The sequence below is a fragment of the Hyla sarda genome, chromosome 5, assembly GCF_029499605.1.
Source record: "Hyla sarda isolate aHylSar1 chromosome 5, aHylSar1.hap1, whole genome shotgun sequence".
In the NCBI taxonomy this organism is placed as follows: Eukaryota; Metazoa; Chordata; class Amphibia; order Anura; family Hylidae; genus Hyla; species Hyla sarda.
Window position 1 is genome coordinate 184,726,421 of NC_079193.1, and position 27,310 is coordinate 184,753,730.

The window sequence follows — 27,310 nt, forward strand, 5'->3', positions numbered from 1 at the left end:
TACCATCTGAATTAGATAAGGGAAGACTATAGAGAAGACGTCACTGATATCATTGTGTATTCTCCTCTCTGTGTCCTATCAGAGCTGTAGTCGCTTGTCAGTTCTACAGTTATGGTAAGTGAAACTACAACTCCCAGCATAACCTCACCACTGCATAAAGGGGTACTCTACTGGCAAAAATTTTTTTTTAATCAACTGGTGCTACAAAGTTAAACAGATTTGTAAATTACTTCTATTTAAAAATCTTAATACTTCCAGTACTTATTAGCTGCTGTATAAGCAATTCACAGGAAGTTATTTTCTTTTTTAATTTCTTTTCTGTCTGACCACAGTGCTCTGTGCTGACACCTCTGTCCATGTCAAGAACTGTCCATAGTAGGAGCAAATCCCCATAGCAAACCTCTCCTGCTCTGGACAGTTCCTGACATGGACAGAGGTGTCAGCAAATAGCACTGTGGTCAGATTGGAAAGAACTACGCAACTTCCTGTGGAGCATACACCAGCTTATAAGTACTGTAAGTATTAAGATTTTAAATAGAAGTAATTTAAAAATCTGTTTAACTTTCTGGCACCAGTTGATATAAAAGTAAATGTTTTCCAGTGGAGTACCCCTTTAAGTAATTCTGGGAGCTGTATATTTAAATGGTGAAAACGTCTTTAACACTTTCCTATTCTGTGGCAACTGGTATATCTGATTATTATACTGGAATTTCTCACAATGCGCTACAACAGTGGTGTCTGTCACAACAGGCTAAAAACTTACTGGGGGGAGGGGGGAGGTATGGGGGTGACACCATTTTCTACCGCACCGGGTGACACCAACCCTAGCAACGCCACTGCGTATACATGTTTTCTTTATTCTCTGGGTCAATACGATTAAAATGATACCCATGGTTACATACATTTCTATTATTGTCCTGCTTTAAAAAAAATCTCAAACTTTTTTTTTACAAAATCAGAATGTTTAAAATTGCCCTATTTTGACCACCTCTAACTTTCCTATTTTTCCGTATTCAGGGATGTGTGAGGGCTCATTTTTTGTGCCATGATCTTTAGTTTGTTTTAATACCACTTTTGTGTACAGTGGTCCCTCAACATACGATGGTAATCCGTACCAAATGAACCATCGTTTGTTGAAACCATCGTATGTTGAGGGATCCGTGCAATGTATAGGAAGCTGTACTCACCTGTCCCCGCCGCTCCGGACCAGTCACCGCTGCCCTGGATGTCGCCGTGCATCGCTGTCGCGACTTTTTTTTACATTTATTTTATAATTTTTTAGTCCCTATAGGGGACCATTTATGGCAATCATTAGATTGCTAATACTGTTCAGTGCTATGCATAGGGCATAGCTCTGATCAGTATTATCAGTGATCTTCTGCTCTGGTCTGCTGGAAGGCAGATCACTGCAGAAGATTTCGGGAGACGGACGGAGGTAGGTGAGGGGACCTCTGTCTGCCATCTTGGCTGATCTGATCCCCGCGGCAGTGCTGTGGGCGATCAGATCAGCCATTTTAAGTGCCACATTGCCGCAGATGCCGTTATCTATATTGATCACGGCATCTGAGGGGTTAATGGCAGACATCAGTGCGATCGCTGATGTCTGCCATTGCCAGAAGATCCGCAGCTGCTGTGACAGCTGCCAGGACCCGCCGAGAATGAAGCGAGCACAGCTCCTGTGCTCGCATCACAGCCGTGCCGTAAATGTTCGGCGCTATGCACGAAGTGATGCTATGCAGCGCCGTACATTTACGGCGCATGTCCTTAAGGGATTAAAGGAAATCTGTCACCAGTGTCACCTGCACTATCCTGTCGGCACCAACAGATAGTGTAGGTGACACTGATGAGAGCGTTACTCACCTTGTCCCATTCCGTGGCAGGGAAATCCGGTAATCTTGGCCGCTAACTCCAGCTCCGGGCACCCGGCTTGGGGCATGGGTGGAGCATAGTGACATTACAGGTTGGTGCAGGTGACACTGGTGACAGATTTCCTTAAAGGACTAAGCCCTTTTTTGCACATCTGACCATTGTCACTTTAAGCATTAATAACTCTGGGATGCTTTTACTAATCATTCTGATTCTGAGACAGTTTTTTCGTGACATATTCTACTTTATGTTAGGGGTAAATTTTTGTCAATATTTGCATCATTTCTTGGTGAAAAATTCAAAAATTTCATAAAAATTTAGCATTTTTCTAACTTTAAAAGTCTCTGCTTGTAAGGAAAAAAGACGTGCCATATAAATTATATATTGATTCACATATACAATATGTCTACTTTATGTTGGCATCATAAAGTTGACATGTTTTTACTTTTTGAAGACATCAGAGGGCTTCAAAGTATAGCAGCAATTTTCAAAATTTTCACGAAAAATTTAAAATCTGAATTTTTCAGGGACCAGTTCAGTTTGAAGGGGATTTGAGGGGCCTTTAGGTGAGAAATCCCCCATATATTACCCCATTATAGAAACTGCACCCTCAAAGTTTTCAAAATTACATTCAGAAAGTTTGTTAACCCTTTAGGTGTTTCACAGGAATAGCAGCAAGGTGGAGGAGAAAAATCAAAATCTGCATTTTTTACACTAACATGTTCTTGTAGCCCCATTTTTTTCATTTTTACAAGGTGTATAAGGAGAAAAAGCCCCCGAAATGTGTAACCCGATTTCTCTTGAGTATGGAAATACCTCCTATGTTGACATAAAGTGCTCTGCGGGCTCGCAACATGGCTCAAGAGGGAAAGAGCAACTGTGGGATTTTTGAAGAGTGAATTTTGCTGTCATGGTTTTTGGGGGCCATGTTGCATTTGGGAAGCCCCCATGGTGCCAGAAGAGCAAAAAAACCTGCACATGGCACACTATTTGGGAAACTACACCCCTCAAGAAACATAACAAGGGGTATAGTGAGCCTTAACACCTCACGTGTGTTTGACAACTTTGCGTTGAAGTTGGACGTGAAAATTAAACATTTGATTTTTTACACTAAAATGTTGGTGCTACCCCAGATTTTTCATTTTCACAAGGGATAATAGAAGAAAATGCCCCCCCTAAATTTTAAATCCCATTTTGTAAGAGTATGGAAATACCCCATATGTGGATGTAAATTGCTCTGTGGGTACACTACAGGTCTCAGAAGAGGAGCAAAATTTGGCTTTTTGAAAGAGAATTTTGCTGAAATGGTTTTTGGGGGGCATGTTGCATTTAGAAAGTCCCCATGGTGCCAGAACAGCAAAAAAATATATAATTACACCCCTCAAAGAATTTAAAAAGGGGCAGTGAGCCTTAACAACTCACAGGTGTTTGACGACTTTTTTGTTAAAGTTGGACATGGCAAGGAAAAATTAGATTTTTAACACTAAAATGCTGGTGTTCCCCCAATTTTTTCATTTTCATAAGGGGTAATAAGAGAAAAAGGCCCGAAAATTTGAAGGTAATACCCCATATGTGGATGTAAAGTGCTCTGCGGGCGCGCGCACTACAGGTATCAGAAGAGAAGGAGCATATTGGGCTTTTGGAGAGTGAATTTGGCTGGAATTGAAGTCAGGGGCCATGTGCGTTTACAAAGCCCCCATTGTGCCAGAACAGCAGAAACCCCCCACGTGTGACACCATTTTATTAACTACACCCCTCAAGGAATGTAACAAGGGTTACAGTGAGTACTTAAACCTCACAGGTTTTTTGAACAGTGGGCCGTAAAAGTGAAATTTTTTATTTTCACAAGTAGTAATAGAAGTAGTAATAGAAAAAAAAAAACACAACATTTGTAGCCCAATTTCTCCAGGGTAAGGAAATACCTCATATAGTAACATATGTCCCTATAAATCTAGTATACATAACCAACAATATTATTATTCTCCACAAATGCATCCAGACCCCTTTTGAACTCTTTTACAGAGTTCACCATGACCACCTCCTTAGGCAGAGAATTCCACAGTCTCAGTGCTCTTACAGTAAAGAACCCCCGTCTGTGCTGGTGTAGAAACCTTATTTCCTCTAGACGTAGATGGTGCCCCCTTGTTATAGATACAGTCCTGGGTATAAATAGATCATGGGAGAGATCTATGTACTGTCCCCTGATATATTTATACATAGTTATTAGGTCTTCTTTTTTCTAAACTAAATAACCCTAATTCTGATAATCTTTCTGGGTACTGTAGTCCTCCCATTCCCTGTATTACCCTGGTTGCCCATCTTTGAACCCTCTCCAGCTCCACTATATCTTTCTTGTACACTGGTGCCCAGTACTGTACACAGTATTCTATGTGTGGTCTGACTAGTGATTTGTACAGCGGTAGAATTATTTCCTTGTCGTGGGCATCTATGCCCCTATTGATGCACCCCATGATTTTATTTGCCTTGGCAGATGCTGCCCGACACTGGTCACTACAGCTAAATTTACTGTTAACTAAGACTCCCAAGTCCTTTTCCATGTTAGTCGTCCCAAGTGTTCTCCCATTTAATACATAATCCCAGCCTGGATTTTTCCTCCCCATGTGCATTACCTTACATTTATCAGTGTTGGAACCTCATCTGCCACTTCCCAGCCCAAACCTCCAACCTATCCAGATCCATTTGTAACAGTGCACTGTCCTCTATAGTGTTTACCGCTTTACAGAGTTTAGTATCATCTGCAAAGATTGCTACTTTACTATTCAACCCCTCTACAAGGTCATTAATGAATATATTAAATAGAATAGAACCCAAGACTGACCCCTGTGGTACCCCACTAGTAACAGTCACCCAATCAGAATAAGTACCATTAATAACCACCCTCTATTTCCTATCACTGAGCCAGTTACTTACCCACTTACACACATTCTCCCCCAGCCTAATCCTTCTCATTTTATCCACCAACCCTATTATGTGGCACCGTATCAAATGCTTTGGAAAAATCCAGATATACGACATCCAGCGATTCCCTCTGGTCCAGTCTGGAGCTCACCTCTTCATAAAAGCTGATCAGGTTAGTTTGACAGGACCGATCCCTCATAAAGCCATGCTGATATGGAGTCATACATTTATTTTTATCAAGATATTCCAAAATAGCATCTCTTAGAAAACCCTCAAACAATTTACATACAACAGAGGTTAAACTAACAGGTCTATAATTCCCGGGGTCACCTTTTGTCCCTTTTTTAACCACTTAGGGACCCAGGGCATACAGCAGGTACGCCTTTGCTCCCTGGTACTTAAAGACCCAGGGTGTACCTGTACGCCCATGGGAATTTCGGTCCCCGCCGGGCGCCAGACCAGGGTGACTGCTGATATCGATCAGCAGGCACCCCGTGCAAATGCCCAGGGGGTCGCTGGCAATTTGCGCCAATTCGGGGTCATACGGGTCTATGGTGACCCGGAATATAAGGGGGATCGGGGTTGTCCAAGACACCCACGATCCCCCTGAAGGGATAGGAGTGAGGTGGCAGGGGTGCCACCCCTACTATCCCTGCTATTGGTCGTCAAGAAGCAACGACCACTAGCAGATTGGGGGGGGGGGGTTAACTTTCGGTTTCCACGTTCTGCCCACCGACAATAGGCGGGGAAGAACGGAGAAACCGACAGGTAAGTCCAGTTACCCATCGGCGTCAGAAGAGGATGGCGATGCGGCTCCCTGGATCCTACGGAAGCTGGTGAGTTGCCTAGCAACATCTGGAGAACTACACTCTGAGACCACTATACAGTGGTCTCTAAATTATAATCCTCCAGATGTTGCAACAGTTTTGCAACAGCTGGAGGGCTGCAGTTTGGAGATCACTGTGCAGTGGTCTCTAAACTGTGGCCCTCTAGATCTTGCAAAACTACAACTCCTTGCATGCCCACACAGCAGTTTGCTGTCTGGGCATGCTGGGATTTGTAGTTTTGCAACATCTAGAGGGCCACAGTTTTGAGATCACTGTGCAGTGGTCTCTAAACTGTAGCCCTCCAGATGTTGCAAAACTGCAAATCCCAGCATGCCCAAACAGCAAACAGCTGTCTCGGCATGCTGGGAGTTGTAGTTGCGTACCTCCAGCTGTTGCATAACTACATCTCCCAGCATGCCCTTCGGCGATCAGTACATGCTGGGAGTTGTAGTTTTGCAACAGCTGGAGGCACACTGGTTGGAAAATACTGAGTTAGGTAACAGAACCTAACTGAAGGTTTTCCAACCAGTGTGCCTCCAGCTGTTGCACAGTACAACTCCCAGCATGCACGGTCTGTCAGTACATGCTGGGAGTAGTAGTTTTGAAACAGCTGGAGGTTTGCCCCCCCCCCCATGTGAATGTACAGGGTACATTCACACGGGCGGGTTTACAGTGAGTTTTCTGCTTCAAGTTTGAGTTGCGGCAAATTTTTCACCGCAGCGCAAACTCCTAGCGGGAAACTCACCGTAAACCGCCATTGCGAATGTACCCAAAAAAACACTACACTAACACCTAATAAAGAGTAAAACACTACATATACACCCCCTTACACTGTTCCCCCCCCCCCCCCCCCCCCCCCCAAATAAAAATGAAAAATGTATTGTACGGCAGTTTTTCCAAAACGGAGCCTCCAGCTGTTGCAAAACAACAACTCCCACCATTTCCGGACAGCCACTGACTGTCCAGGCATGCTGGGAGTTTAGCAACAGCTGGAGGCACCCTGTTTGGGAATCACTGGCATAGAATACCCCTATATACATCCCTATGCAACCCTAATATAGTCCTCAAATGCGCATGGCGCTCTTTCACTTCAGAGCCTTGTCATATTGCCAGGAAACAGTTTAGGGCCACATATGGGGTATTTCCATATTCGGGAGAAATTGCACTCGAAATTTTGGGGGATTTTTCTCCTTTTACCCCTTATGAAAAGGAAAAGTTAGGGGCTACACCAGCCTGTTAGTGTAAAAAACGTGCCCCATAGTTTTTATTTTCACAAGCGGTAAAAGGAAAAAAAGACCCCCAAAATTTGTAACGCAAAATATTGTGGCTGTAAAATACTTTGCGGACGCACAACAAGGCTCAGGAGTGAGAGCACACTATGTACAGTTGAGGCCTAAATTGGTGATTTGCATAGGGGTGGCTGATTTTACAGCGGTTCTGACACAAACGCAAAAAAAAAAATACCAACATGTGACCCCATTTTGGAAACTGCACCCCTCACGAAATGTAACAAGAGGTATAGTGAGCCTTAACACCCCACAGGTATTTGAAGAATTTTCATTAAAGTTGGATAGGAAAATGAAAAAAAAAAATCTTTTCACTAAAATACTGGGGTTACCCTAAATTTTTTATTTTCATGAGATAAAATAGGAAAAAAGCCCCCCAAAATTTGTAACCTCATTTCTTCTGAGTATATAAATACCCTATATGTGGATGTAAAGTGCTCTGCGGGTTCACTACAATGCTCAGTAGAGAGGGAGCACCATTGGGCTTTTGAAAATAAAATTTGTCCGGAATTGAAGGCCACATGTGTTTACAAAGCCCCTATAGTGCCAGATCAATGGACCTCCCCACATGTGACCCCATTTTGGAAACTACACCCCTCACGTAATGTAATAAGGGGTACAGTGAGCATTTATGCCCCACAGGTGTCTGACAGATTTTTGGAACAGTGGTCCGTGAAACAGCCCACTGTTCCAAAGATCTGTCAAATGCCAGTGGAGTGTAAATACTCACTGCACCCCTTATTAAATTCTGTGAGGGGTGTAGTTTCCAAAATGGGGTCACATGTGGGGGGAGGGGTTTCCATTATTCTGGCACTACGGGGGGGGGGGGGGGGGGGGGGCTTTGGAAACGCACATGGCCCCTGACTTCCATTCCAAAAAATTCTCTCTTCAAATGATCAATGGCGCTCCTCCTCTTCTGATCATTGTAGTTCGCCAGCAGAGAACTTGATGTCCACACATGGGGTATTTCCATACTCAGAAGAAATGGTGTTACAAATTATGGGGGTCATTTTCTCCTATTACCCCAATTAAAAATGTAAAATTTTGGGGAAAAAATGCATTTTAGTTAAAAAAAAATTTTTTAAATTTACACATCCAACTTTAACAAAAAGTCGTCAAACACCTGTGAGGTGTTAAGGCTCACTGTACCCCTTGTTACGTTCCTTAAGGGGTGTAGTTTCCAACATAGTATGACAAGTGTTTTTTTTTTCTTTTTGCTGTTCTTGCACCATAGGGGCTTCCTAAATGCGACATGCCCCCCAAAAAACATTTCAGCTAAATTTGCTTTCCAAAAGCCAATTGTGACTCCTTCTCTTCTGAGTATTGTAGTTCACCCGCAGAGCATTTTATGTCCTAACATGGGGTATTTCCCTACTCGGAAGAGATGGGGTTACAAATTTTGGGGGGCATTTTCTCCCATTACCCTTTGTAAAAATTGTAAATTTTGGGAAAAAAACTGCACTTTTTTTTTTATTTACACATCCGACTTTAACGAAAAGTCGTCAAACACCTGTGGGGTGTTAAGGCTCACTGGACCCCTTGTTACATTCCTTGAGGGGTATAGTTTCCAAAATGGTATGCAATGTGGGGGTTTCCTGCTGTTCGGGCACCATAGGGGCTTCCTAAAGGCGACATGCCCCCCAAAAACAATTTCAGTAAAATTCACTCTCCAAAATCCCATTGTCGCTCCTTCCCTTCTGAGCCCTCTGCTGCGTCTGCTGAACACTTGAAATACACATATGAGGTATTTCCTTACTCAAGAGAAATTGGGTTACAAATTTGGGGGGGGGGCTTTTTTTCCTATTACTCCTAAAAACTGGGTCTACAAGAACATGTGAGTGTAAAAAATGAAGATTTAGTATTTCCTACTTCACTTTGCTATTCCTGTGAAACACCTAAAGGGTTAACACACTTACTGAATGTCACTTTTTGATCAGTTTTTATTTCCTTTTTCTGGGATGTGATGTGATCAAAAAGCAGCAATTTTGGTCTTTCTTTTATTTATTTATGTTTACAAAGTCCACGGTGCGGAATCATAAACAATATATTTTTATAGTTCTGACATTTACCCATGAGGTTATACCAAATCATTTTTTTTATTTAAATGTCCCCATAGAGGACTACCTCTAGCAATCACTAGAATGCTGTTACTGATCAGTTCTATGCATATCTATAGCACTTATCTGTAATATCGGCAATCTACTTCTCTGGTCTGCTAGAAGGCAGACCAGAGGAAGAGATCATCTGAGCCGCCAGGAGGCAGGTAAGGGGACTTCTGGTGGCCATTTTGACTCTTCAAACCCCCATGATTATGCCGCGGGTGGGCTGATGAGTCCCCCTGAACCCTGATAATGGTCAGTATTGATCACAGCATCTGAAGGGTTAGTAGCAAGCATTAGCGGGATCACTGATGTCCAGCATTACCAGCAGGTCCCGGGCTGCTGATAGCAGCCGGGACCTGCCATGCATGAAGCAAGCGCAGCCCCTATGTTCGCTTCATGTACAGGTCGTAAATGTACATCCTGGTGCGTTAAGTACCAGCACACCAAGACGTCCATTTACGTCCATTTATGTCCATTACCCGTAAGGGGTTATTCAGAGAAGCAATTAAGAAGCCCATTTTAACTCTGGATGAGCTGCAAAGATCAACAGCTGAAGTGAGAGAATCTGTCCACAGCACAGGACAACTATAAGTGGTGTACTCCACAAATCTGGCCTTGAAAGATTGGCAGGAAAAAAGCCGTTGTTGAAAGTGGACCACAAGAAATCCTGTTTGGAGTTTGCCGCAAGCCATGTGAGAGACACAACAAACAAAATTGACCAACATTTAACTTTTAGAATAGTTGTGATGAAAACCCCACACTGCCTATTACCCAAAGAACACAAATCCACACAGTGAAACATGAATGTGGTAGCATCTTGATGTGGGGATTTCTTTTTAGCAGGTACAGGGAAACTGGTCCCAATTGATAAAAAAGTCTATTTAAGTCTATATAATTTCCAGTTTGTAACAGTAGCAAAATGAGCCAAACATCCAAGGGGGTGAGTACTTTTGCAAGGCACTGTATGTACAAATAACGGGTATACACCATTGACAACAGGTATTTAAGATATCTCTTCTTCCACCCCCTGCATAGGGCATGTCTAGAACACTCTCCAATAGAAGTCAATGTGTTGTCTCAAGTCTACAGGTTCCTATGGTCCATGTTGCTCCTGCAAAGCATATCTGGAAGCATAGGATAGCATAGCATAGCTAGACCTCAAATGAAGTCTAGCATTGACATAGTTAACATAACCCTAATTTCCTTCAAGGAAGTTGTGTTTTTTTAAACATTCTCTGCCCTATTTCCATAAACCATTACCTAGTCCAGGATGGGGCATTTCCTTCTATTCTTTAAACAATATCATTCTGTGTGAAAAGACTGCACACAGTAGACTTGTCTGATTCTTATGATGGAGCAGTGGTTCATCTGTGCAATTTACATTGCTCTTGTCTCACCATGCACCTCTATACCACAATGCCAGCACTACCTGAGTCGTAAGTTTATTGAATTGTCATAGTATTGAATTGTCTATAGTGATAACTATAATAGTGCTATCTCTAGAGTAGCTTTAAGCCTTATCGTTGTATAGGCTGTATGTTATGTATATTTTTCCTTTTTTTGTTTGTTACATTTTACTCTCTGATTTTAACAGGATTGTGATTTATGTGTGTGTAAATTGTAAAGTTTTATACATATGCTGTTATATCTGGATGTGAAGTGTGCATCACTTTGTAATATATGTGTTATAGGAATATTTTAGTGCAGCCATTTCATGTAGTTGAAGCTGTTAATGTAGCCCTAAAGAAGTTGTACAACCCTGTGATAGTTGTTTTTTAAATCAAAAGACAACATTATATATATATATATATATATATATATATATATATATACTGATATAGCAAACATGTGAGCTATTTACCTATTTAAATTTCTTCTAAGGTATAAATGGAAATATTACGTTTTTTGTTGTTGTTCTCTCCCATCCACAGGTCGAAGGGAAGGTGTATTTCATTATGACCGCCATATAAGGTACCAGCTAAACTATCATAATGCTCAAGAGGCTTGTGTGCAGGACTTTGGAGGGAAAATAGCAACAAGAGACCAACTAGAAAAAGCTTTGAAATCGGGGCTTGAAGAATGTCGAGCAGGCTGGATAACATCTATGGAGGTGGCTTACCCTCGTGTAAACAAACACTGGAACTGTGGGGAAAATAAAACAGGAATTATATCCTATGGTATTCGACAAAATCTTCAGGAAAAGTGGGATGTGTTTTGTTATAAAGAAGATGATGACTGTTCACACTATGATAAAGCTTTTTTTAAGGAGTCCCGGGACAATACAGAATCTCCATCAGATGTACCTGTTACACATGAATTGAGTTTCACATCAGTATCTTCACCAACAATTTTCACATTACTGTCAGCCAATATAGTACCTAAAAGAGGTAACATAAACAGGAATCTGCCAAAGGAAAGGAAGCCATCGGATAGCAGAAAAATTTATGATTCTGAAGATCAAGAAAAAAAGTCTTTTGAGAGTTACTTTCTATCAGTTAATTTCTCCAAACATAAAGAATCATTAAAAGAACAAGGCATAATGCTACTTAATACAACCTCAGAGCTGAATGGTACCTCAGATACTTTTGAAAATAATCAAAACAACATAGATAAGATAATATTACCAGTGACTAATTTAACTAATAGCACATATGTACCGGTGTCAATGCATGACACACAAACAAAATCTTATTTTAGTACAAGAGACAAAGGGTCTAATGTTGGTATGGATACAAAGACCCCTCCAAATTCATCATTATCTAGGGAAGATAATGTATCAAATAGCATTTTACATAAAACAGGGCCAAATATTAATACTTATAAGATGATGGTTAGAAAAGAAAAGTTTGATGCTTCACCTCTAAGTCCATTAGCAGCAACAACACAAAATGCTGGTTTGTACGATACTACCTTTTCATCAAGTAACTTTATTACTGGAGAGTCTACAGTTCCTAATGTGAACTTTTCAATACCTACAGCATCAGAAATTGAGACTTACTTTCCTGATAGAGGTCAAACTACAACGGACTTGTATGGTACAGATTACTCTTCAATTTCTCACCCTTATGACACAACACATAAGAAAACATTTAATATTAATAGTTCACAAAGTCATACTGAGATAATGCAAACTGTGGCTGACAATCTATTCACACAAGAACAGAAGCCTCTTATAGCTACAACTCCATATCCCTTGTCTTTGGCACCAAAGTCTCCAAGTATTTTACCCTATAAAGGTAACGAAAATTTTGGCAAAGATCAACAGAGTTTATTTAATGGTCAGAAAACAGAAAAGGAAATTATTGCACACGCCTCAAAGAACCCACTTGGCTTTACTGAACAACCTACAGCAACGGAAAATCAAGCAGGTTTACTTCACTTGACCACAGATCATATAACCGCCCAATACAGAACATTCTTTGACACATATCCAACACCAGCTTCACGTTTATATTACAATGAAAGAGAAGTTTCACTTGCAGATTCAGAAAATAATACATCCACTGAACTCACACCAACATCCAATTTTGAAATTGAGACAAACATCGATGATAATAAAGACACTATAAGGGGAACTCAAGAGAACCAAAAAGCTGTGGTTGAAGTATTAACACCTGAGGAAAAAAGAACATCACCCACAACTGCAATATCATCTAAGGTATCTGCAGAAGTAGAATCATCAAAACACTCGAAAAGTATTTCTCCGACCACATCTTCATTCTTTACGCCATATGATCACATGAAAGTGACTCCTAGTCTAACACCTCAAAACAATGTCACAAACTTGAGTCTTGGTGAGTATTAACACTTTCTGAAATGTCAAATAGTTTGATGTCTATGACCTAGGACTTTAAAGGATAAGTATCATGAAGAAAAACTTATCACCTATCCGAAGGATAGGGGATAAGTTTCAGATCGCGGGGGGTCCGAGTGCTGGGGTCCCCTGAGATCTCCTGTTTGGAGCTCCAGTTCTCCAGCACAGGAGCGCATCACGACCTCTGCCCGAAGTGGAGGCCACCAAGCCACCCCATAAAGCTCTATGGGAGAGCCAAAGATTGCCGACCGGCTCTCCAATGTGGAGGAGGCGTGGCGGCCTCCTCTTCGGGTGTGCTGGAGGACCAGGGCTCCAAACAAGAGATCGCGGGGGGCCTCAGCACTCGGACCCTCCACGATCTAATATTTTTCTTCATAATACTTATCCTTTAACTGGTGTTATGTGTACGCCTTTGGGCATATGCCTCTAAAGGGTACACTTTGCTCTTGCTGTGCTTTTATAAGCCGCACAGTACGGCACATTTACTTTTGCAAATGCATAAGAATTTGTGCAAATTTGCATCAGTAAATGACATATATGTAAGAGTCCACATTTGTATGTGTTTTATACACTTTTAAACACTTTTTAACCTCGATTAACAAAGAGTTGGATTATCAAGGTTGGGGTTATTTAGTCTGAAGAAAAGATGTTTTACGGGCGATTTGATCACAATGTACAGATTTATGAATGGACAATACAGAGATCTTTCTAGTGATCTTTTTATACCTTGGCCAGTAACCATGACAAGGGGGCATCCTCTACATCTAGACATCACAGACCGGGATTCTTTAACCCCTTAAGGACTCAGGGTTTTTCCATTTTTGCACTTTCGTTTTTTCCTCCTTACCTTTTAAAAATCATAACCCTTTCAATTTTCCACCTAAAAATCCATATTATGGCTTATTTTTTGCGTCGACAATTCTACTCTGCAGTGACATTAGTCATTTTACCCAAAAATGCATGGCAAAACGGAAAAAAAAATCATTGTGCGACAAAATCGAAAAAAAAAGCCATTTTGTAACTTTTGGGGGCTTCCGTTTCTACGCAGTGCATATTTGGGTAAAAATTACACCTTATCATTATTCTGTAGGTCCATACGGTTAAAATGATACCCTACTTATATAGGTTTGATTTTGTCGCACTTCTGGAAAAAATCATAACTACATGCAGGAAAATTTATACGTTTAAAAATGTCATCTTCTGACCCCTATAACTTTTTTATTTTTCCACGTACAGGGCGGTATGAGGACTCATTTTTTGCGCCGTTATCTGAAGTTTTTATTGGTATGATTTTTGTTTTGATCAGACTTTTTGATCACTTTTTATTCATTTTTTAATGGTATAAAAAGTGACCAAAATACGCTTTTTTTGGACTTTGGAATTTTTTTTGCGCGTACGCCATTGACCGTGCGGTTTAATTAATGATATATTTTTATAGTTCGAACATTTAAGCACGCGGCGATACCACATATGTTTATTTTTTTTTTTTTACACAGTTTTATTTTTTTTATGGGAAAAGGGGGGTGATTCAAACTTTTATTAGGGAAGGGGTTAAATGACCTTTATTAACACTTTTTTTTTACATTTTTTTTGCAGTGTTATAGGTCCCATAGGGACCTATAACACTGCACACACTGATCTTCTACACAGATCACAGGCGTGTATTAACACGCCTGTGATCAGTGTTATCGGCGCTTGACTGCTCCTGCCTGGATCTCAGGCACGGAGCAGTCATTCGTCGATCGGACACCGAGGAGGCAGGTAAGGGCCCTCCCGGTGTCCGGTCAGCTGTTCGGGACGCCGCGATTTCACCCCGGCGGTCCCGAACAGCCCGACTGAGCAGCCGGGTCACTTTCACTTTAGAAGCGGCGGTCAGCTTTGACCACCGCTTCTAAAGGGTTAATACCGCACATCGCCGCGATCGGCGATGTGTGGTATTAACCGCGGGTCCCGGCCGTTGATGAGCGCCGGGACCAACGCGATATGATGCGGGATCGCAGCGCGATCCCGCTTCATATCGCGGGAGCCGGCGCAGGACGTAAATATACGTCCTGCGTTGTTAAGGGGTTAATGTAAGAGCAATGAAACAATGGAACTCTCTGCCACATGATGCTGTGATGTCTGACTCAATAAACAAGGGGGGGCCTGAATTTTTTTTTTTTAAATAAATATAATATTAAAGTTTATGAATACTTGATTTATATAGATAGAGCGTTGATCCAGGGATTTCTTCTGATCGCCATATTGGAGTCAGAAAGAAAATTTTCCTCAATCATGGGGAAATTGGCATTAGCCTCATAGGGAGGGGGGGGGGGGGGTTGCCTTTCCCTGGATCAACACAGTAGGGTTGAACTCGATGGGCTCTTGTCTTCTTTCAACCTTACGAACTATGGCCCAGATTAATCAAGCTATGTGAGAGAAAAAATAAAGTGATTTTCCCACAGCAACCAATCACAGCTCAGCTAACGAGCTCTGGTAAAGTGAAAACTGAGCTGTGATTGGTTGCTGTGGGAAAATCACTAATTGTTTTTCTCTCACATAGTTTAATAATTCTGGACCTATGTTACCATGTTACTATGCTTATTTTGTACAATAAATGTGCTAAAATTGTAAGGCAAAATTCTAGCACAGGTTAAGTTGAACCAATAGTTGATGCAAACTTAGGCAAAAGTACCTAAAGATGCTTCAAATTCATCAAACAGCAGGAACTACTTTGATAAATCTGATGCATTATATAATATTTTACAGTATTAGAAAATCTGCAACAGTGCGTGATCATAACCCAGCTTCCTATGGCAACCCTTAAAGGGGTTATCTAACAGTAGAAAAACAGAGTGCAAACAGAGTAAAAGTTAGTACAATCCTAAGTGGAAATGTCCAAATTGGCCCAATTAGTAATTTTCCTTCCTTGGTGTCATGTGACATGTTAAAGGGGTACTCCACTGGAAAAGATTTTCTTTTAAATCAACTGGTGCCAGAAAGTTAAAGATATTTGTAAATTACTTCTATTAAAAAATCTCAATCTTTCCAGTACTTATCAGCTGCTGTATTCTACAGAGAAAGTTCTTTTCTTTTAAGAATTTCCTTTCTCCCTGACCACAGTGCTCTCTGCTGACACCTCTATGTTAGAAACTTTCAATAGCATGAGAGGTTTCCAATGGGGATTTGCTCCTACTCTGGACAGTTCCTGACATGGACAGAGGTGTCAGCAAAGAGCACTGTGGTCAGACAGAAAGGAAATTCAAAAAGAAAAGAACTTCCCCTGTAGTATACAGCAGCTGATAAGTACGGGAAGGATTAATATTTTTTAATAGAAGTAATTTACAAATCTGTTTAACTTTCTGGCACCAGCTGATTTAAAAGAAAATGTTTTCCAGTGGAGTACCCCTTTAACATGACATCTCATAGCAAAGAACTCTCTGAGGATCTGAAAAAAAAAAAAAAAGAATTGCTGCTCTACATAAAGATGGCCTAGGCAATAAGACATTTCCCAAGACCCTGAAACTGCGCTGCAGCATGATGGGCAAGACCATACAGCGGTTTCATAGGACAGGTTCCACTCAGAACAGTCCTCGCCAAGGTCAACTAAAGAAGTTGAATGCACATGCTCAGCGTCATATCCATATGCTCAGTGTACTTTGAGAAATAAACATATGAGTGCTGCTTGCAATGTTGCAGAGGTTGAAGGGGTGGGGGGTCAGCTTGTCAATCCTCAGACCCTATGCCGCACACTGCATGAAAATGGTCTGCATGGCTGTCATCCCAGATAGAAGCCTTTTTCCAAAGATGATTCACAAGAAAGCCCACAAACAGTTTGCTGAAGACAATTAGACTAAAGACATGTATTAGTGTGAAGCCTAATTAGGCTGTATTTGTGGGAGGGGCGTGAGGTATATAACGCACCACGCCCCACATCCAGGTGCGTGTGTTGCGTTTGGCGGTTGTACTTGTGCACCGCTGTGAGCTCCCACGTCTTCCAAGCTGAAGCTGTTTCTACCATCTCGGAGAAGAAGCGCCATCTCGGTAGGGTAAGCCGCCGCAAGGCATGTGTTATAGGGGTTTCAAATGTCTGCACTATGAGGTCTCACGTTTTCCCCGGCTTCGGTGGCCGGCCCACGTGTCACGTTAGCGACAGTTTTCCCCATTCCAGGGCAGGAGGGAGGGAACAGGGGAGGGATCCCGCTCTATTCAGCACACGGAGCCGGTACTCACGTGGGGATCCGGGCGGGTACCGGAGCGTCTCGTTTTTCTTGCTGGTTGTCTGGCGGGGATCTCGGGGGGGGGGGGCTCCGGTGTCTGGCATGCTCCTGGCCAAGACCACCCGGCGGTCGGGGGCAGTTTCCCTAGCGTCAGGCGCAGGGGGGGCGTGACTATCCAGAGGAGGGGAGGGGCCAGCGCCGCACCACGTGGTCAGCGGCACCATCCACACGCACCTCTCGGCACCCGGGCGGTGCGGACGGGGAGTCTCGTCATTCCTGTCGATCTAGTGTCCGGCGGGGGTGTCGGGGCGCTCCGTTTGCATCTCCCTCGCCGGGCCGGGGCGAACCCCAGCAAGCCGGGAACTCCGCCCACCTGTTTCTCCTCACAACTGGAGGGGGGCGTAGCTTGTCGGCCGAGTGCCGTGCGGGGCTGGCGTCGATCCATGGGGGCACACATGGAGCGGCGCCGTCCACGTACGGCCACGATCGGCAGTCGGTCGGTACGGACGGAGAATCGCGGCATCCCTGTCGGTCTGGCGTGTTGCCAGGTCCGGCGGGGATGCCGGCAGGGGCTAATTCTGCATTTTTCCTTTGCTGGGCCCGGGGAATCAGCGTCCCCCATGCCGGCCGGGGGGGGCGGGGGATCCCCGGCAGGCACCTGAGTGGGTGGGGTCAGCACCGTACCACATGGGGTCAACAGGTCCAACTCTATGTATCGGGGCATCTTCGCTCCACTCGGAGGGAGGGGGGGGGGGGTCCGGTGGGGCATCAGCGGCGGGGCCATTCACCCGCCCGCCGCGGTTGTCCCGCAGGGTGTCGGCAGGTCTGGGGGGGGGGGGGGGGGGGCAGCGGTCAGGGACGGTCCAAGGCAAACAAGCGTTGTTGCCGGTGGCCGGTACGGCAGTCAACCATTCCCCAGCATGTCAGCATACACAACCTCTCTCAGAGTCAGATGCGCGCAAGCTCCCGATTCACAACTTGGTCACGAGCCATGCTACCAGAATCACTATAGGTTCCCCAAACAATCAGGCACTCGTATCATATTGTCACAACCACAATGGGTAGACATGACACAATTAAATGATGATGATAATTATGATTGGAAACATCCCATTCACAGGCACGTTGATAGAATCTGATGCAGTTGTTTTTAAATTTGTTTGTCACACAGCACGGGTTGTTAGTTCCAAGCAAGTTACAGCATGGTCCGTGTCCTTGCCGTGGACAGTTGTCATCAGGTCAGATCAGGTGGGTTGAATACCACTGATAGGTAACAGGTCATCGGTAGTCATGAGGCTTAGGTTGCCAGGCTCGTTGTCACGAATCACACTGCCACATGCGTCACAATGATCAAGGATAGGCAGTAGTTGTTACCGCTATCCTGGCTCGCTTTCCAGGGGAGACTACTGTGGATTGATGTTACTGACACGTCTTCAGAGCAATCAATAAATCTTACATCGGACTACTGATACATCCTGACTCATCTTCAGGAGCAACCGCCTCAATACTGTTACTGACACGCCTTCGGAGCAGTATGAGTTCCGTCACAATCACGGTTATCGTCACGCTCAACATCTCGGGCCACAGCACACAAACTCTCACATAGGCAGTCGGTTTTACCATTGACTCTGACACGTCTTCAGAGCCAGGGGCCTCTGCACAGGACCGCCGCCAGGTTCTGGGTCACGTCGTTTGTTACACATAGACCGTGGTTTTACCGCTATACCTGACACGTTCTTCAGGGGAAGCCACGGTTGCTATTGTTACCGACACGTCTTCGGAGCAGTAGTCTTGTTACATGTTGCATCCTAATCCATGTGACATGCGCACCGGCCCATAAACACACGGAGGCACAGGCTTCAACACCGTCACAGGACCACACTCGGCTATGGCACCACACAACAATACCTGCACGCTTCCCCCTTTTTAGGAGCCATCAGGCTCAATTCACAGTTGTCTCTGCGGGGCACCTGCCATTCTAGCAAGTTTCCATGTTTTGGGGGTCAGGTTAAATTACATGTCTTCTGTTGTCTTAGGTTTCGGTCATTGGACGTTTATTTTGGTTGTATCAGCTAGGGAGTGGCAGGTCAGTATTGTTATCAAAGGTGGCAGGGGCATCAGTAGGGTCGTTGTTTTCTCACAGTGTTCGCTTCTTTCTCCCCGGCACCCACTTGGACCGGACAGGTCAGAGTGTGGCAATATGTCTCACGGATCAGATATCGAAGATCCTTTATCGGTTCCAGATACCCCTGCCAGAAGCTCCGAACGCGGAGCCACGTCCTCCAAGTACCGCACATGGACCATACCGAAATTGATGGAGGAACTCCGTAGGAGGAACGTTCCTTTTCCGGCATCAGCCCGCAAATCCGAACTATTCAAGTTATTGATGGCTGACCCAGGGGCAGGGAGTAGTGGGGAAACAGGCCCAGGGCAGTCTTCATCAGCTACCCTTGACGAACTGCATACCATGATGACCTCCGTGATGTCATCAATTGCAGCGTTCAACTCCAGACTGGATTCACTGGAGCAGGGCAGTACCCGGGATCCGGCGATCCCCGACAGGGGGACTACCCTTTCAACCCCCCAAGCCGCAGTGTCAGGTACGCACGAGGGAGCCCCCAAAATTGCCCCGGCTCATTTCGTGCCTGCCTCTATCCGCAAGGACATATTAGAGGGGAAAGACATAAACTTAGCATCCTTGCTTATCACGTCTCAAGACCTCACGGAGACAAAGACAGTCGCCTGCGGTGAGCTGTCAATAGTACTAAAGAGCAAGGATGCCAGGCTAAGTCGCAAACTGACTTTCCAAGAATTCGTCCTGGCATTCAGTATGTACAGGGACATAATATGCTCGGCAAAGCCAGAACGTAGGGAGGAGCTGGATCTATACCTCTATCAAATCACAGAATTTTCATATAAGTACGGGGGAAGTCATTTCTACGACTACCACCGATCATTCTCCGCCAAGGCGGCAGCAGCGCACAGCCAATTCGGTTACATTACCGACTGGAGCTTGGTGGACACAGTGCTGTTCTGCAAGCACTTCGCAGGCCTGAAATCACCGGCCTGTGCGACATGCCAATCCATCTTCCATTCCACAGCCTGGTGCAGCAACCACCAGCCCGAGGCCAGCACTAGCAGAGGTGGCACGTCCGGGTCAGGCTCCAATCCGAAGGTCACTCCTACAGTTGACAAACTAGGGCGGCCGGTCCGATATTTAGGACGCAGTCAAATCTGCAACAATTACAATTTGACCACGTGTAATTACAACAATTGCAGATTGTTACATGTATGTTTCCTATGCTATAGGGCCCACCCGAGTACAACGTGCTCGGTAAAAGGGCAAGCATGACTAGGCAGGGTCAGGATACAGGCTCTGGCGCAAGTACTAATAGATCATCCCGACCAAAGCTGGGTCAAGTGGTTGATCAATGGATTCACCCATGGGTTCCACACTGGTCTAGTGGCTTTGCCCCAGTGCACTTTCGAGTGCAAAAATTTGCGTTCAGCTATCCAGGAACCCCATGTAGTATCGGATCTGCTCAAGGTGGAGCTCGACCGGGGTTACATCATTGGGCCTTTTTTTGCAACCCCCCTTTGAAAGTTGGCGGGTAAGCCCGGTGGGCGTAGTGACGGGCAAATTCAATAATAAAAAAAAAAAAGAATGATCTACGATTTGTCCGCGCCCCATTCTTTGGCAATTCCTAGCTTAAATTCACTGATTCCATCAAACGAGGTGTCGATGAAATACACTTCCGTCGATCAGGCCATCCAGCTGGTACTACACCTAGGTCCGGCAGCATGGTTGTCCAAGGCGGACATCACAGATGCCTTCAAATTACTGCCGATACACCCCGATCTCTGGAAATGGCATGGCATTAAGTGGCAAGAAATATACTATTTCGCGACCAAACTAACATTCGGATCAAAGAGCAGCCCATGGCTTTTCGACCAACTCGCACAAGCATTACACTGGGCTTTAGTAAATACTAGGAACTGTCACCACGTTCTACACTACTTAGATGACTCCCTGCTTCTTGAACCTTCCACTTCTCACCCTGCGGATCTATCCAGCCTCTTACAGCTGTTTTCTCTTCTTGGTGTTCCAGTGTCCCCCAACAAGACGGAGGGCCCCACCACAAGGTTAACCTTCTTGGGTATTGTCCTAGACTCAGTTTCACTACAGGCCAGCCTCCCTCCCGAGAAACTAAACAGGATACAAGAGATGGTACACAAATTCACAGTCACCAGGGTCACCACAAAGGCAGAACTCCAGAGCCTACTGGGCATGTTAGCCTTCGCCATGCGGATCATACCACAGGGCAGAGCTTTCACTTCCCGTCTACTTGCCTTACTTCCAACAGGTATCACCCAAGACAGTCCCATCCATCTCGACCCCCAGGCCATGGCCGACTTGGTGATGTGGGACAGTTACATCTCACAATGGAACGGGATCTCCATGTTCATCCCTGCCGTCTCGGATGATTCACCCAGAATCATCTCGGACGCATCAGCATCTGTTGGTTTCGCTGCAATATTTGGCAGTCACTGGTTGGCAGATCGCTGGCCAGTAGAGGTGCTATCCATAGCCAGCTTCCTCAAGACATCAGCACTTTTCGAAATTTACCCCATAGTAGCAGCGGCCCAGACATGGGGGCACAGTTGGACAGGACAGACGGTCCAGTTCTCCTGTGACAATGTGTCCACAGTCGAGATCATAAACAAAGGGAGATCTAAGTCACCTGAAATCATGAAATTTATGAGGAGATTGGTATGGCTTTCGCTGCAACATAAGTTCAATTTTGTCTGTAAACATGTGGCGGGTGTTGTGAATCTGGCAGCTGATGCCTTGTCTAGATCTAAAGTAGACGTTTTCTTCCAGGTGATGCCCAAAGCGGATCTCGCGGGTTATCCGGCACCACCATGTGCCACGCTAAGGATGGATTATTCAAATGTCACGCTTAAACTTATAAAGAAATCTCTCGCTCCTAGCACCAAGAAGTCATACGACGCCGCTCTGTCTTCATACAAATATTTCCTCACCACATTCAACATTCCGTTTTCTTACGATACACAAACCATATTATCATACATAGGCTTCTGCCATTCAGCCCGCAATCTATCACCCTCCACCATCAAACAACATTTAACCGGCATCCAACACTTTATCTCCCTCTCTTACCCTGACAAACCATCCATCATGTCAGTACACACAATCAAGGCAGCACTCAAAGGGGCTCAGCTCAGCAGAACACCTGCCAGCCCAGGCCGCCTTCCCATTTCAGCAGAATTGTTCCGTTCCATGTCAGACCTTCTGGACAAGAGGCCGTTTGGGTTCATGCCCAGTTTAGTTTTAAAAGCCGCAATTTACTTAGCCTTCTATGGTTTTCTCCGGCCAGGGGAATTCACGTGCAGGTCAGTACACTCACCAGCCTTGGCCATATCACAATTGACAGGGGTAGAGGGTCAGTTTGAGCTAAGCCTTAAGGTCATGAAGACGGCCAGGGGCGGGGCTGTTATCAAATATTTTCCCTCAGAAAATCCCTGGTGCCCCGTGGCTGTACTATCAAGTCTAACGCAAGCTTTGGGAACGAAACCTGGCAAGTCACCTTTGCTGCCATTCAATTCAGCCGCACTCACCACGTCACAGTTCTGTAACCATGTCCGTACCTTGATCAATACCCTGGGTCTGGAGGCAAATAAGTTTTTGGGCCATTCATTCCGCATTGGCGCAGCTTCCTCAGCTTCTGCACACAAGGTTCCACCTCACATCATTAGGAAGTTAGGGCGTTGGAGTTCAGGCTGCTTTGCCACATATATTCCAGATCCCCGAGTAGAGATGGCTGACGTGTTTAAACATTTGGCTCTTTAATTCAATAAACCACTTTTCTTATACCCTACTTAGCTGTCTTTCTTTTTTGCCCTCTTAAGGCTGATCCTCGGTCACGGTTTCCAGGCACAAGTTCAACCGTATATACATGAGTATTGGTATTTAATGTTTTATTACAGGTGAAGGCGAGTTCACTACATACAGGTAAGTCATTCTTACTCCTTCCCAGACCTTAGCACGCGGTTAGCACTGACCACAAGTGTGAAGCCTAATTAGGCTGTATTTGTGGGAGGGGAGTGAGGTATATAACGCACCACGCTCCGCATCCAGGTGCGTGTGTTGCGTTTGGCGAAACCCCCCCTCCCCCCCCTCTTTTTTTCATAAATCCTTACATAGGGGATGCCCTCTTAAGGCTGATCCTCGGTCACGGTTTCCAGGCACAAGTTCAACCGTATATACATGAGTATTGGTATTTAATGTTTTATTACAGGTGAAGGCGAGTTCACTACATACAGGTAAGTCATTCTTACTCCTTCCCAGACCTTAGCACGCGGTTAGCACTGACCACAAATGGAATTGTGTCCTGTGGCCCAAATGAGACCAAGATAAACTTATTTGGTTCATATGATGTAAAGAGTGTGGTGGCAACCAGATGAGGAATGTCTTGTCGACAGTTAAGCATGGTGGAGGGAGTGTCATAATCTGGGGCTGCATGAGTGCTGCTGACACTGGGGAGCTATAGTTCATTGAGAGAACCATGAATGTCAACTATACTGTGACATACTGAAGTAGAGCATAATCCCCTCTCTTCCTAGACTGGGCCATAGGACAGTATTCCAAAATAATAACAACCCCATATACACCTCCAAGATGACCACTGCCTTACGAAAAAGAAGCTGAGGGTAAAGGTGATGGACTGGTCTAACATGTCTCCAGAGCTAAACTCTATTGAGCATTTGTGGGACATCGTCATACGGAGTGTGGGGTAGTGCAAGGTCTTTAACATTCACCAGCTCGGTGATGTCATCCTGGAGGAGTGGAAGAGGATTCCAGTGCCAACCTGGGAAGCTCTGGTGAACTTCACTACCAAGAGGCTTTAGGCAGTGCTGGAAAATAATGTTGGCCACACAAAATATTGACACTTTGGGACCAATTTGGACATTTCCACGTAGGGGTTTACTCACTTTTGTTACCAAGGTTTAGACATTAATAGCTGTGCGTTGAGTTATTTTGTGAGGACACAACATTAAACACTATTATACAGGATGTGCACTCACTACTTTACATTGTAGCAGAGTGTAATTTCTTCAGTGTTGTCATATGAAAAGATATAATAAAATATTTACAAAAATGTGAGGGGTGTACTAACTTATGTAAGATACTAGATATTTAGTATAGATATATGTCATTTAAGCTGAATTCAGCCATAAAACTGATTTGTTTCCATCTATAATATGGACAAAAGTCCAAGAATCCCCACAGTTCCACCATTCCACCATTCCACCGAGTGTAACTCTTGAACATTGAATGATGATCTAAGTTTATTTCCACAGGACCGCACAGGGGAAGCGGTCTGGGACATACAGTCATGGCCGTAAATGAAGTATTTCTCACAGAAAAGAATTGAAGTAACACATGTTCTGCTATACACATGTTTATTCCCTTTGTGCGTATTGGCACTAAACCACAAAAGGGAGGGAAAAAAAGCAAATTGGTCATAATGACACACCAAACTCCAAAAATGGGCTGGGTAAAATTATTGGCACCCTTAACTTAATATTTGGTTGCACACCTTTTGGAAAAAATAACTGAAATCAGTTGCTTCCTATAACCATCAATAAGCTTCTTACACCTCTCAGCCGGAATGTTGGACCACTCTTCCTTTGCAAACTGCTCCAGGTCTCTCTTATTTCCCAACAGCAATGTTAAGATCTCTCCACAGGTGTTCAATGGGATTTAGATCTGGACTCATTGCTGGCAACTTCAGAACTCTCCAGCGCTTTGTTGCTATCCCTTTCTAGGTGCTTTTTGACATATGTTTGGGGTCATTGTCCTGCTGGAAGACCCAAGATCTCGTACGCAAACCCAGCTTTCGGACACTGGGCTGTACAGTGCGACCCAAAATCCGTTGGTAATCCTCAGATTTCATGATGCCTTGCACACATTCAAGGCACCCAGTGCCACTGTAGGTCTGTGTTCTTTTCTTTGTAGGCCTCATTCTGTTTTTTGGAAACAGTAGAATGATGTGCTTTATTAAAAAGCTCTATCTTGGTCTCATCTGTCCACAAGATGTTTTCCCAGAAGGATGTTGGCTTACTCAAGTTCATTTTGGCAAAATGTAGTCTTGCTTTTTTATGTCTCTGTGTCAGCAGTGGGGTCCTCCTGGGTCTCCTGCCATAGTGTTTCATTTCACCTAAATGTTGACAGATAGTTCGCGCTGACACTGATGCTCCCTGAGCCTGCAGGACAGCTTTAATATCTTTGGAACTTGTTTGGGGCTGCTTATCCACCATCCGGACTATACTGCATTGACACCTTTAATCAATTTTTCTCTTTCGTCCACGCCCAGGGAGATTAGCTACAGTGCCATGGGTTGCAAATGTAACAATGCTGGATGTGGATCCACTGACCTGTGTGGCTGATGACATGGGCCGTATCGGGGAGGGGAGTTTAAGGTGCCGCTGGCAGGATTGGCTTGCTGTGGCAGGCAACACCCAGGTCGCTACCCACGATATGACTAGACCACACCGGTAGCTGGGCCAGCGAGGTACAGAAGGATAAGGCAAAAGGCATAGTTGGACTTAGCAGAAGGTCAAGGCAGACGGCAAAGGTACATAGTCAAAAATGTAGCGGAAGGGTCTAGAACACGGGCAAGGCAAACAGACAAAAGTACGCTTAATCTAAGGCAGTGGGCACTGAAGATGCGATGCGAATCGCGGGCTGACTGGGAGAGCGGGGAGGTGAGCACTCATGGTCAGCGTGCCTGATCGGAGCGCTCACTGTGACAGAAAATTATGATTATGTTGAGCACTATGGACAAAGGCAAATCTAGATCTCTGGAGATGGACATGTAACCTTGAGATTGTTGATATATTTCCACAATTTTGGTTCTCAAGTCCTCAGGCAGTTCTCTTCTCCTCTTTCTGTTGTCCATGCTTAGTGTGCCACATACAGACACACAATGCAAAGACTAAGTGAACTTCTCTCCTTTGTATCTACTTTCAGGTGTGATTTTTATATTGCCCACACCTGTTGAATGCCCCAGGTGAGTTTAAAGGAGCATCACATGCTTGAAACAATCTTTTTATCCACAATTTTGAAAGGGTGCCAATAATTTTGCCCAGCCAATTTTTGGAGTTTGGTGTGACATTATATCCAATTAGCTTTTTTTCCTCCCATTTTTGGGTTAGTTCCAATACACACAAAGAGTTAAACTGGATCTTTTTCTTTGTCTAAAAATGAGTTAGCATTGTGTCTAATGAACTTTGCCAAACTTATATTATTGTTCTTTTCAGATTCATGTGGTGGTTGGCTTAAAGCCTTTTCTGGCCAGTTCCACAGCCCAGGATTTCCACAATCATATGAAAAAGATATGAATTGTATATGGGTTATAGAAGTGCCACTTGGCTATTATGTCATTCTGGAATTTTTGTCACTTGTTATAGAAGAACATAGAAATTGTGAATATGATTATGTAATGGCTTATGATGGAATGGAGAGCGATCAACGTGTGTTAGGCAGGTATGGTCTACAAATGACACTTTTCAATTTTTTGTACATTTAACTATATTGCAATTGTTATTGCTATTTCTAATAATTGATAATGTGGCAACAATTTTTTTTACAGTGATGTACATTATATGGTGGAGGGGCACCAATACAAACCTCAACTATACTATACTGAAACATGATACATAAAGAAGAGCCTTGCCAAAACCAAGCTAACAAATTTGCACTATTTCATGGCCCTTCAAAAGGGACTGACCGGTGGAATTTTTTTATGTGCCCTGGTAGACTATAGAATGCATTTATAAGACACACGGAGACCCAAAAAAAATTTCTAGTAATATAATAATAATAGTAATAATAATAATTCAGTAATTGGATACATATAACTTTTTATTGCCTATTAAAAACTTTAACTTACTTTCTTCCATTCCCTTGTTGTCTCCAGTATCAGGGTGCTCTGTCTGCGGCTGGTGATACTACTTTTTCCAGAGCTGCACAGCATAGAATTTGCAGACGGGGGAACTGACAATGCTGTTTGCCAATCACTGGCTGAGGCGAGACACCACTGTGGCTGAGCGGTAATGTAATATCACGTCTACAGACAGGGCATCCTGATACCTCAGACTACAAGGGAGCGAAGGAAGGTGAGTTAACACCTTAATGAAGCGATGAGTGCAAATGTATGCCCTGCGCCCGCTCTCGGTCTATGAATACTACGTTTAGGCCATTAAAGTGAAT

General features: G+C 44.1%; 1 protein-coding gene across 3 annotated transcripts in view; it reads left to right on the forward strand.

Annotated features, from left to right (window-relative positions):
* Window positions 1-27,310, forward strand: part of LOC130273681 (uncharacterized) — an 84,470-nt gene that overhangs the window by 6,479 nt on the left and 50,681 nt on the right. For 2 of the 3 annotated variants that reach the window (XM_056520887.1, XM_056520888.1), the window contains exons 1-3: window positions 10,110-10,436; window positions 10,932-12,794; window positions 26,359-26,584. In XM_056520887.1, coding sequence (XP_056376862.1) covers window positions 10,349-10,436; window positions 10,932-12,794; window positions 26,359-26,584 — 2,177 coding nt within the window. In that variant the 5' untranslated portion in view covers window positions 10,110-10,348. Of the gene's footprint in view, window positions 1-10,109; window positions 10,437-10,931; window positions 12,795-26,358; window positions 26,585-27,310 lie in introns of those variants that run through there. The other variant, XM_056520889.1, reaches the window with a different exon arrangement.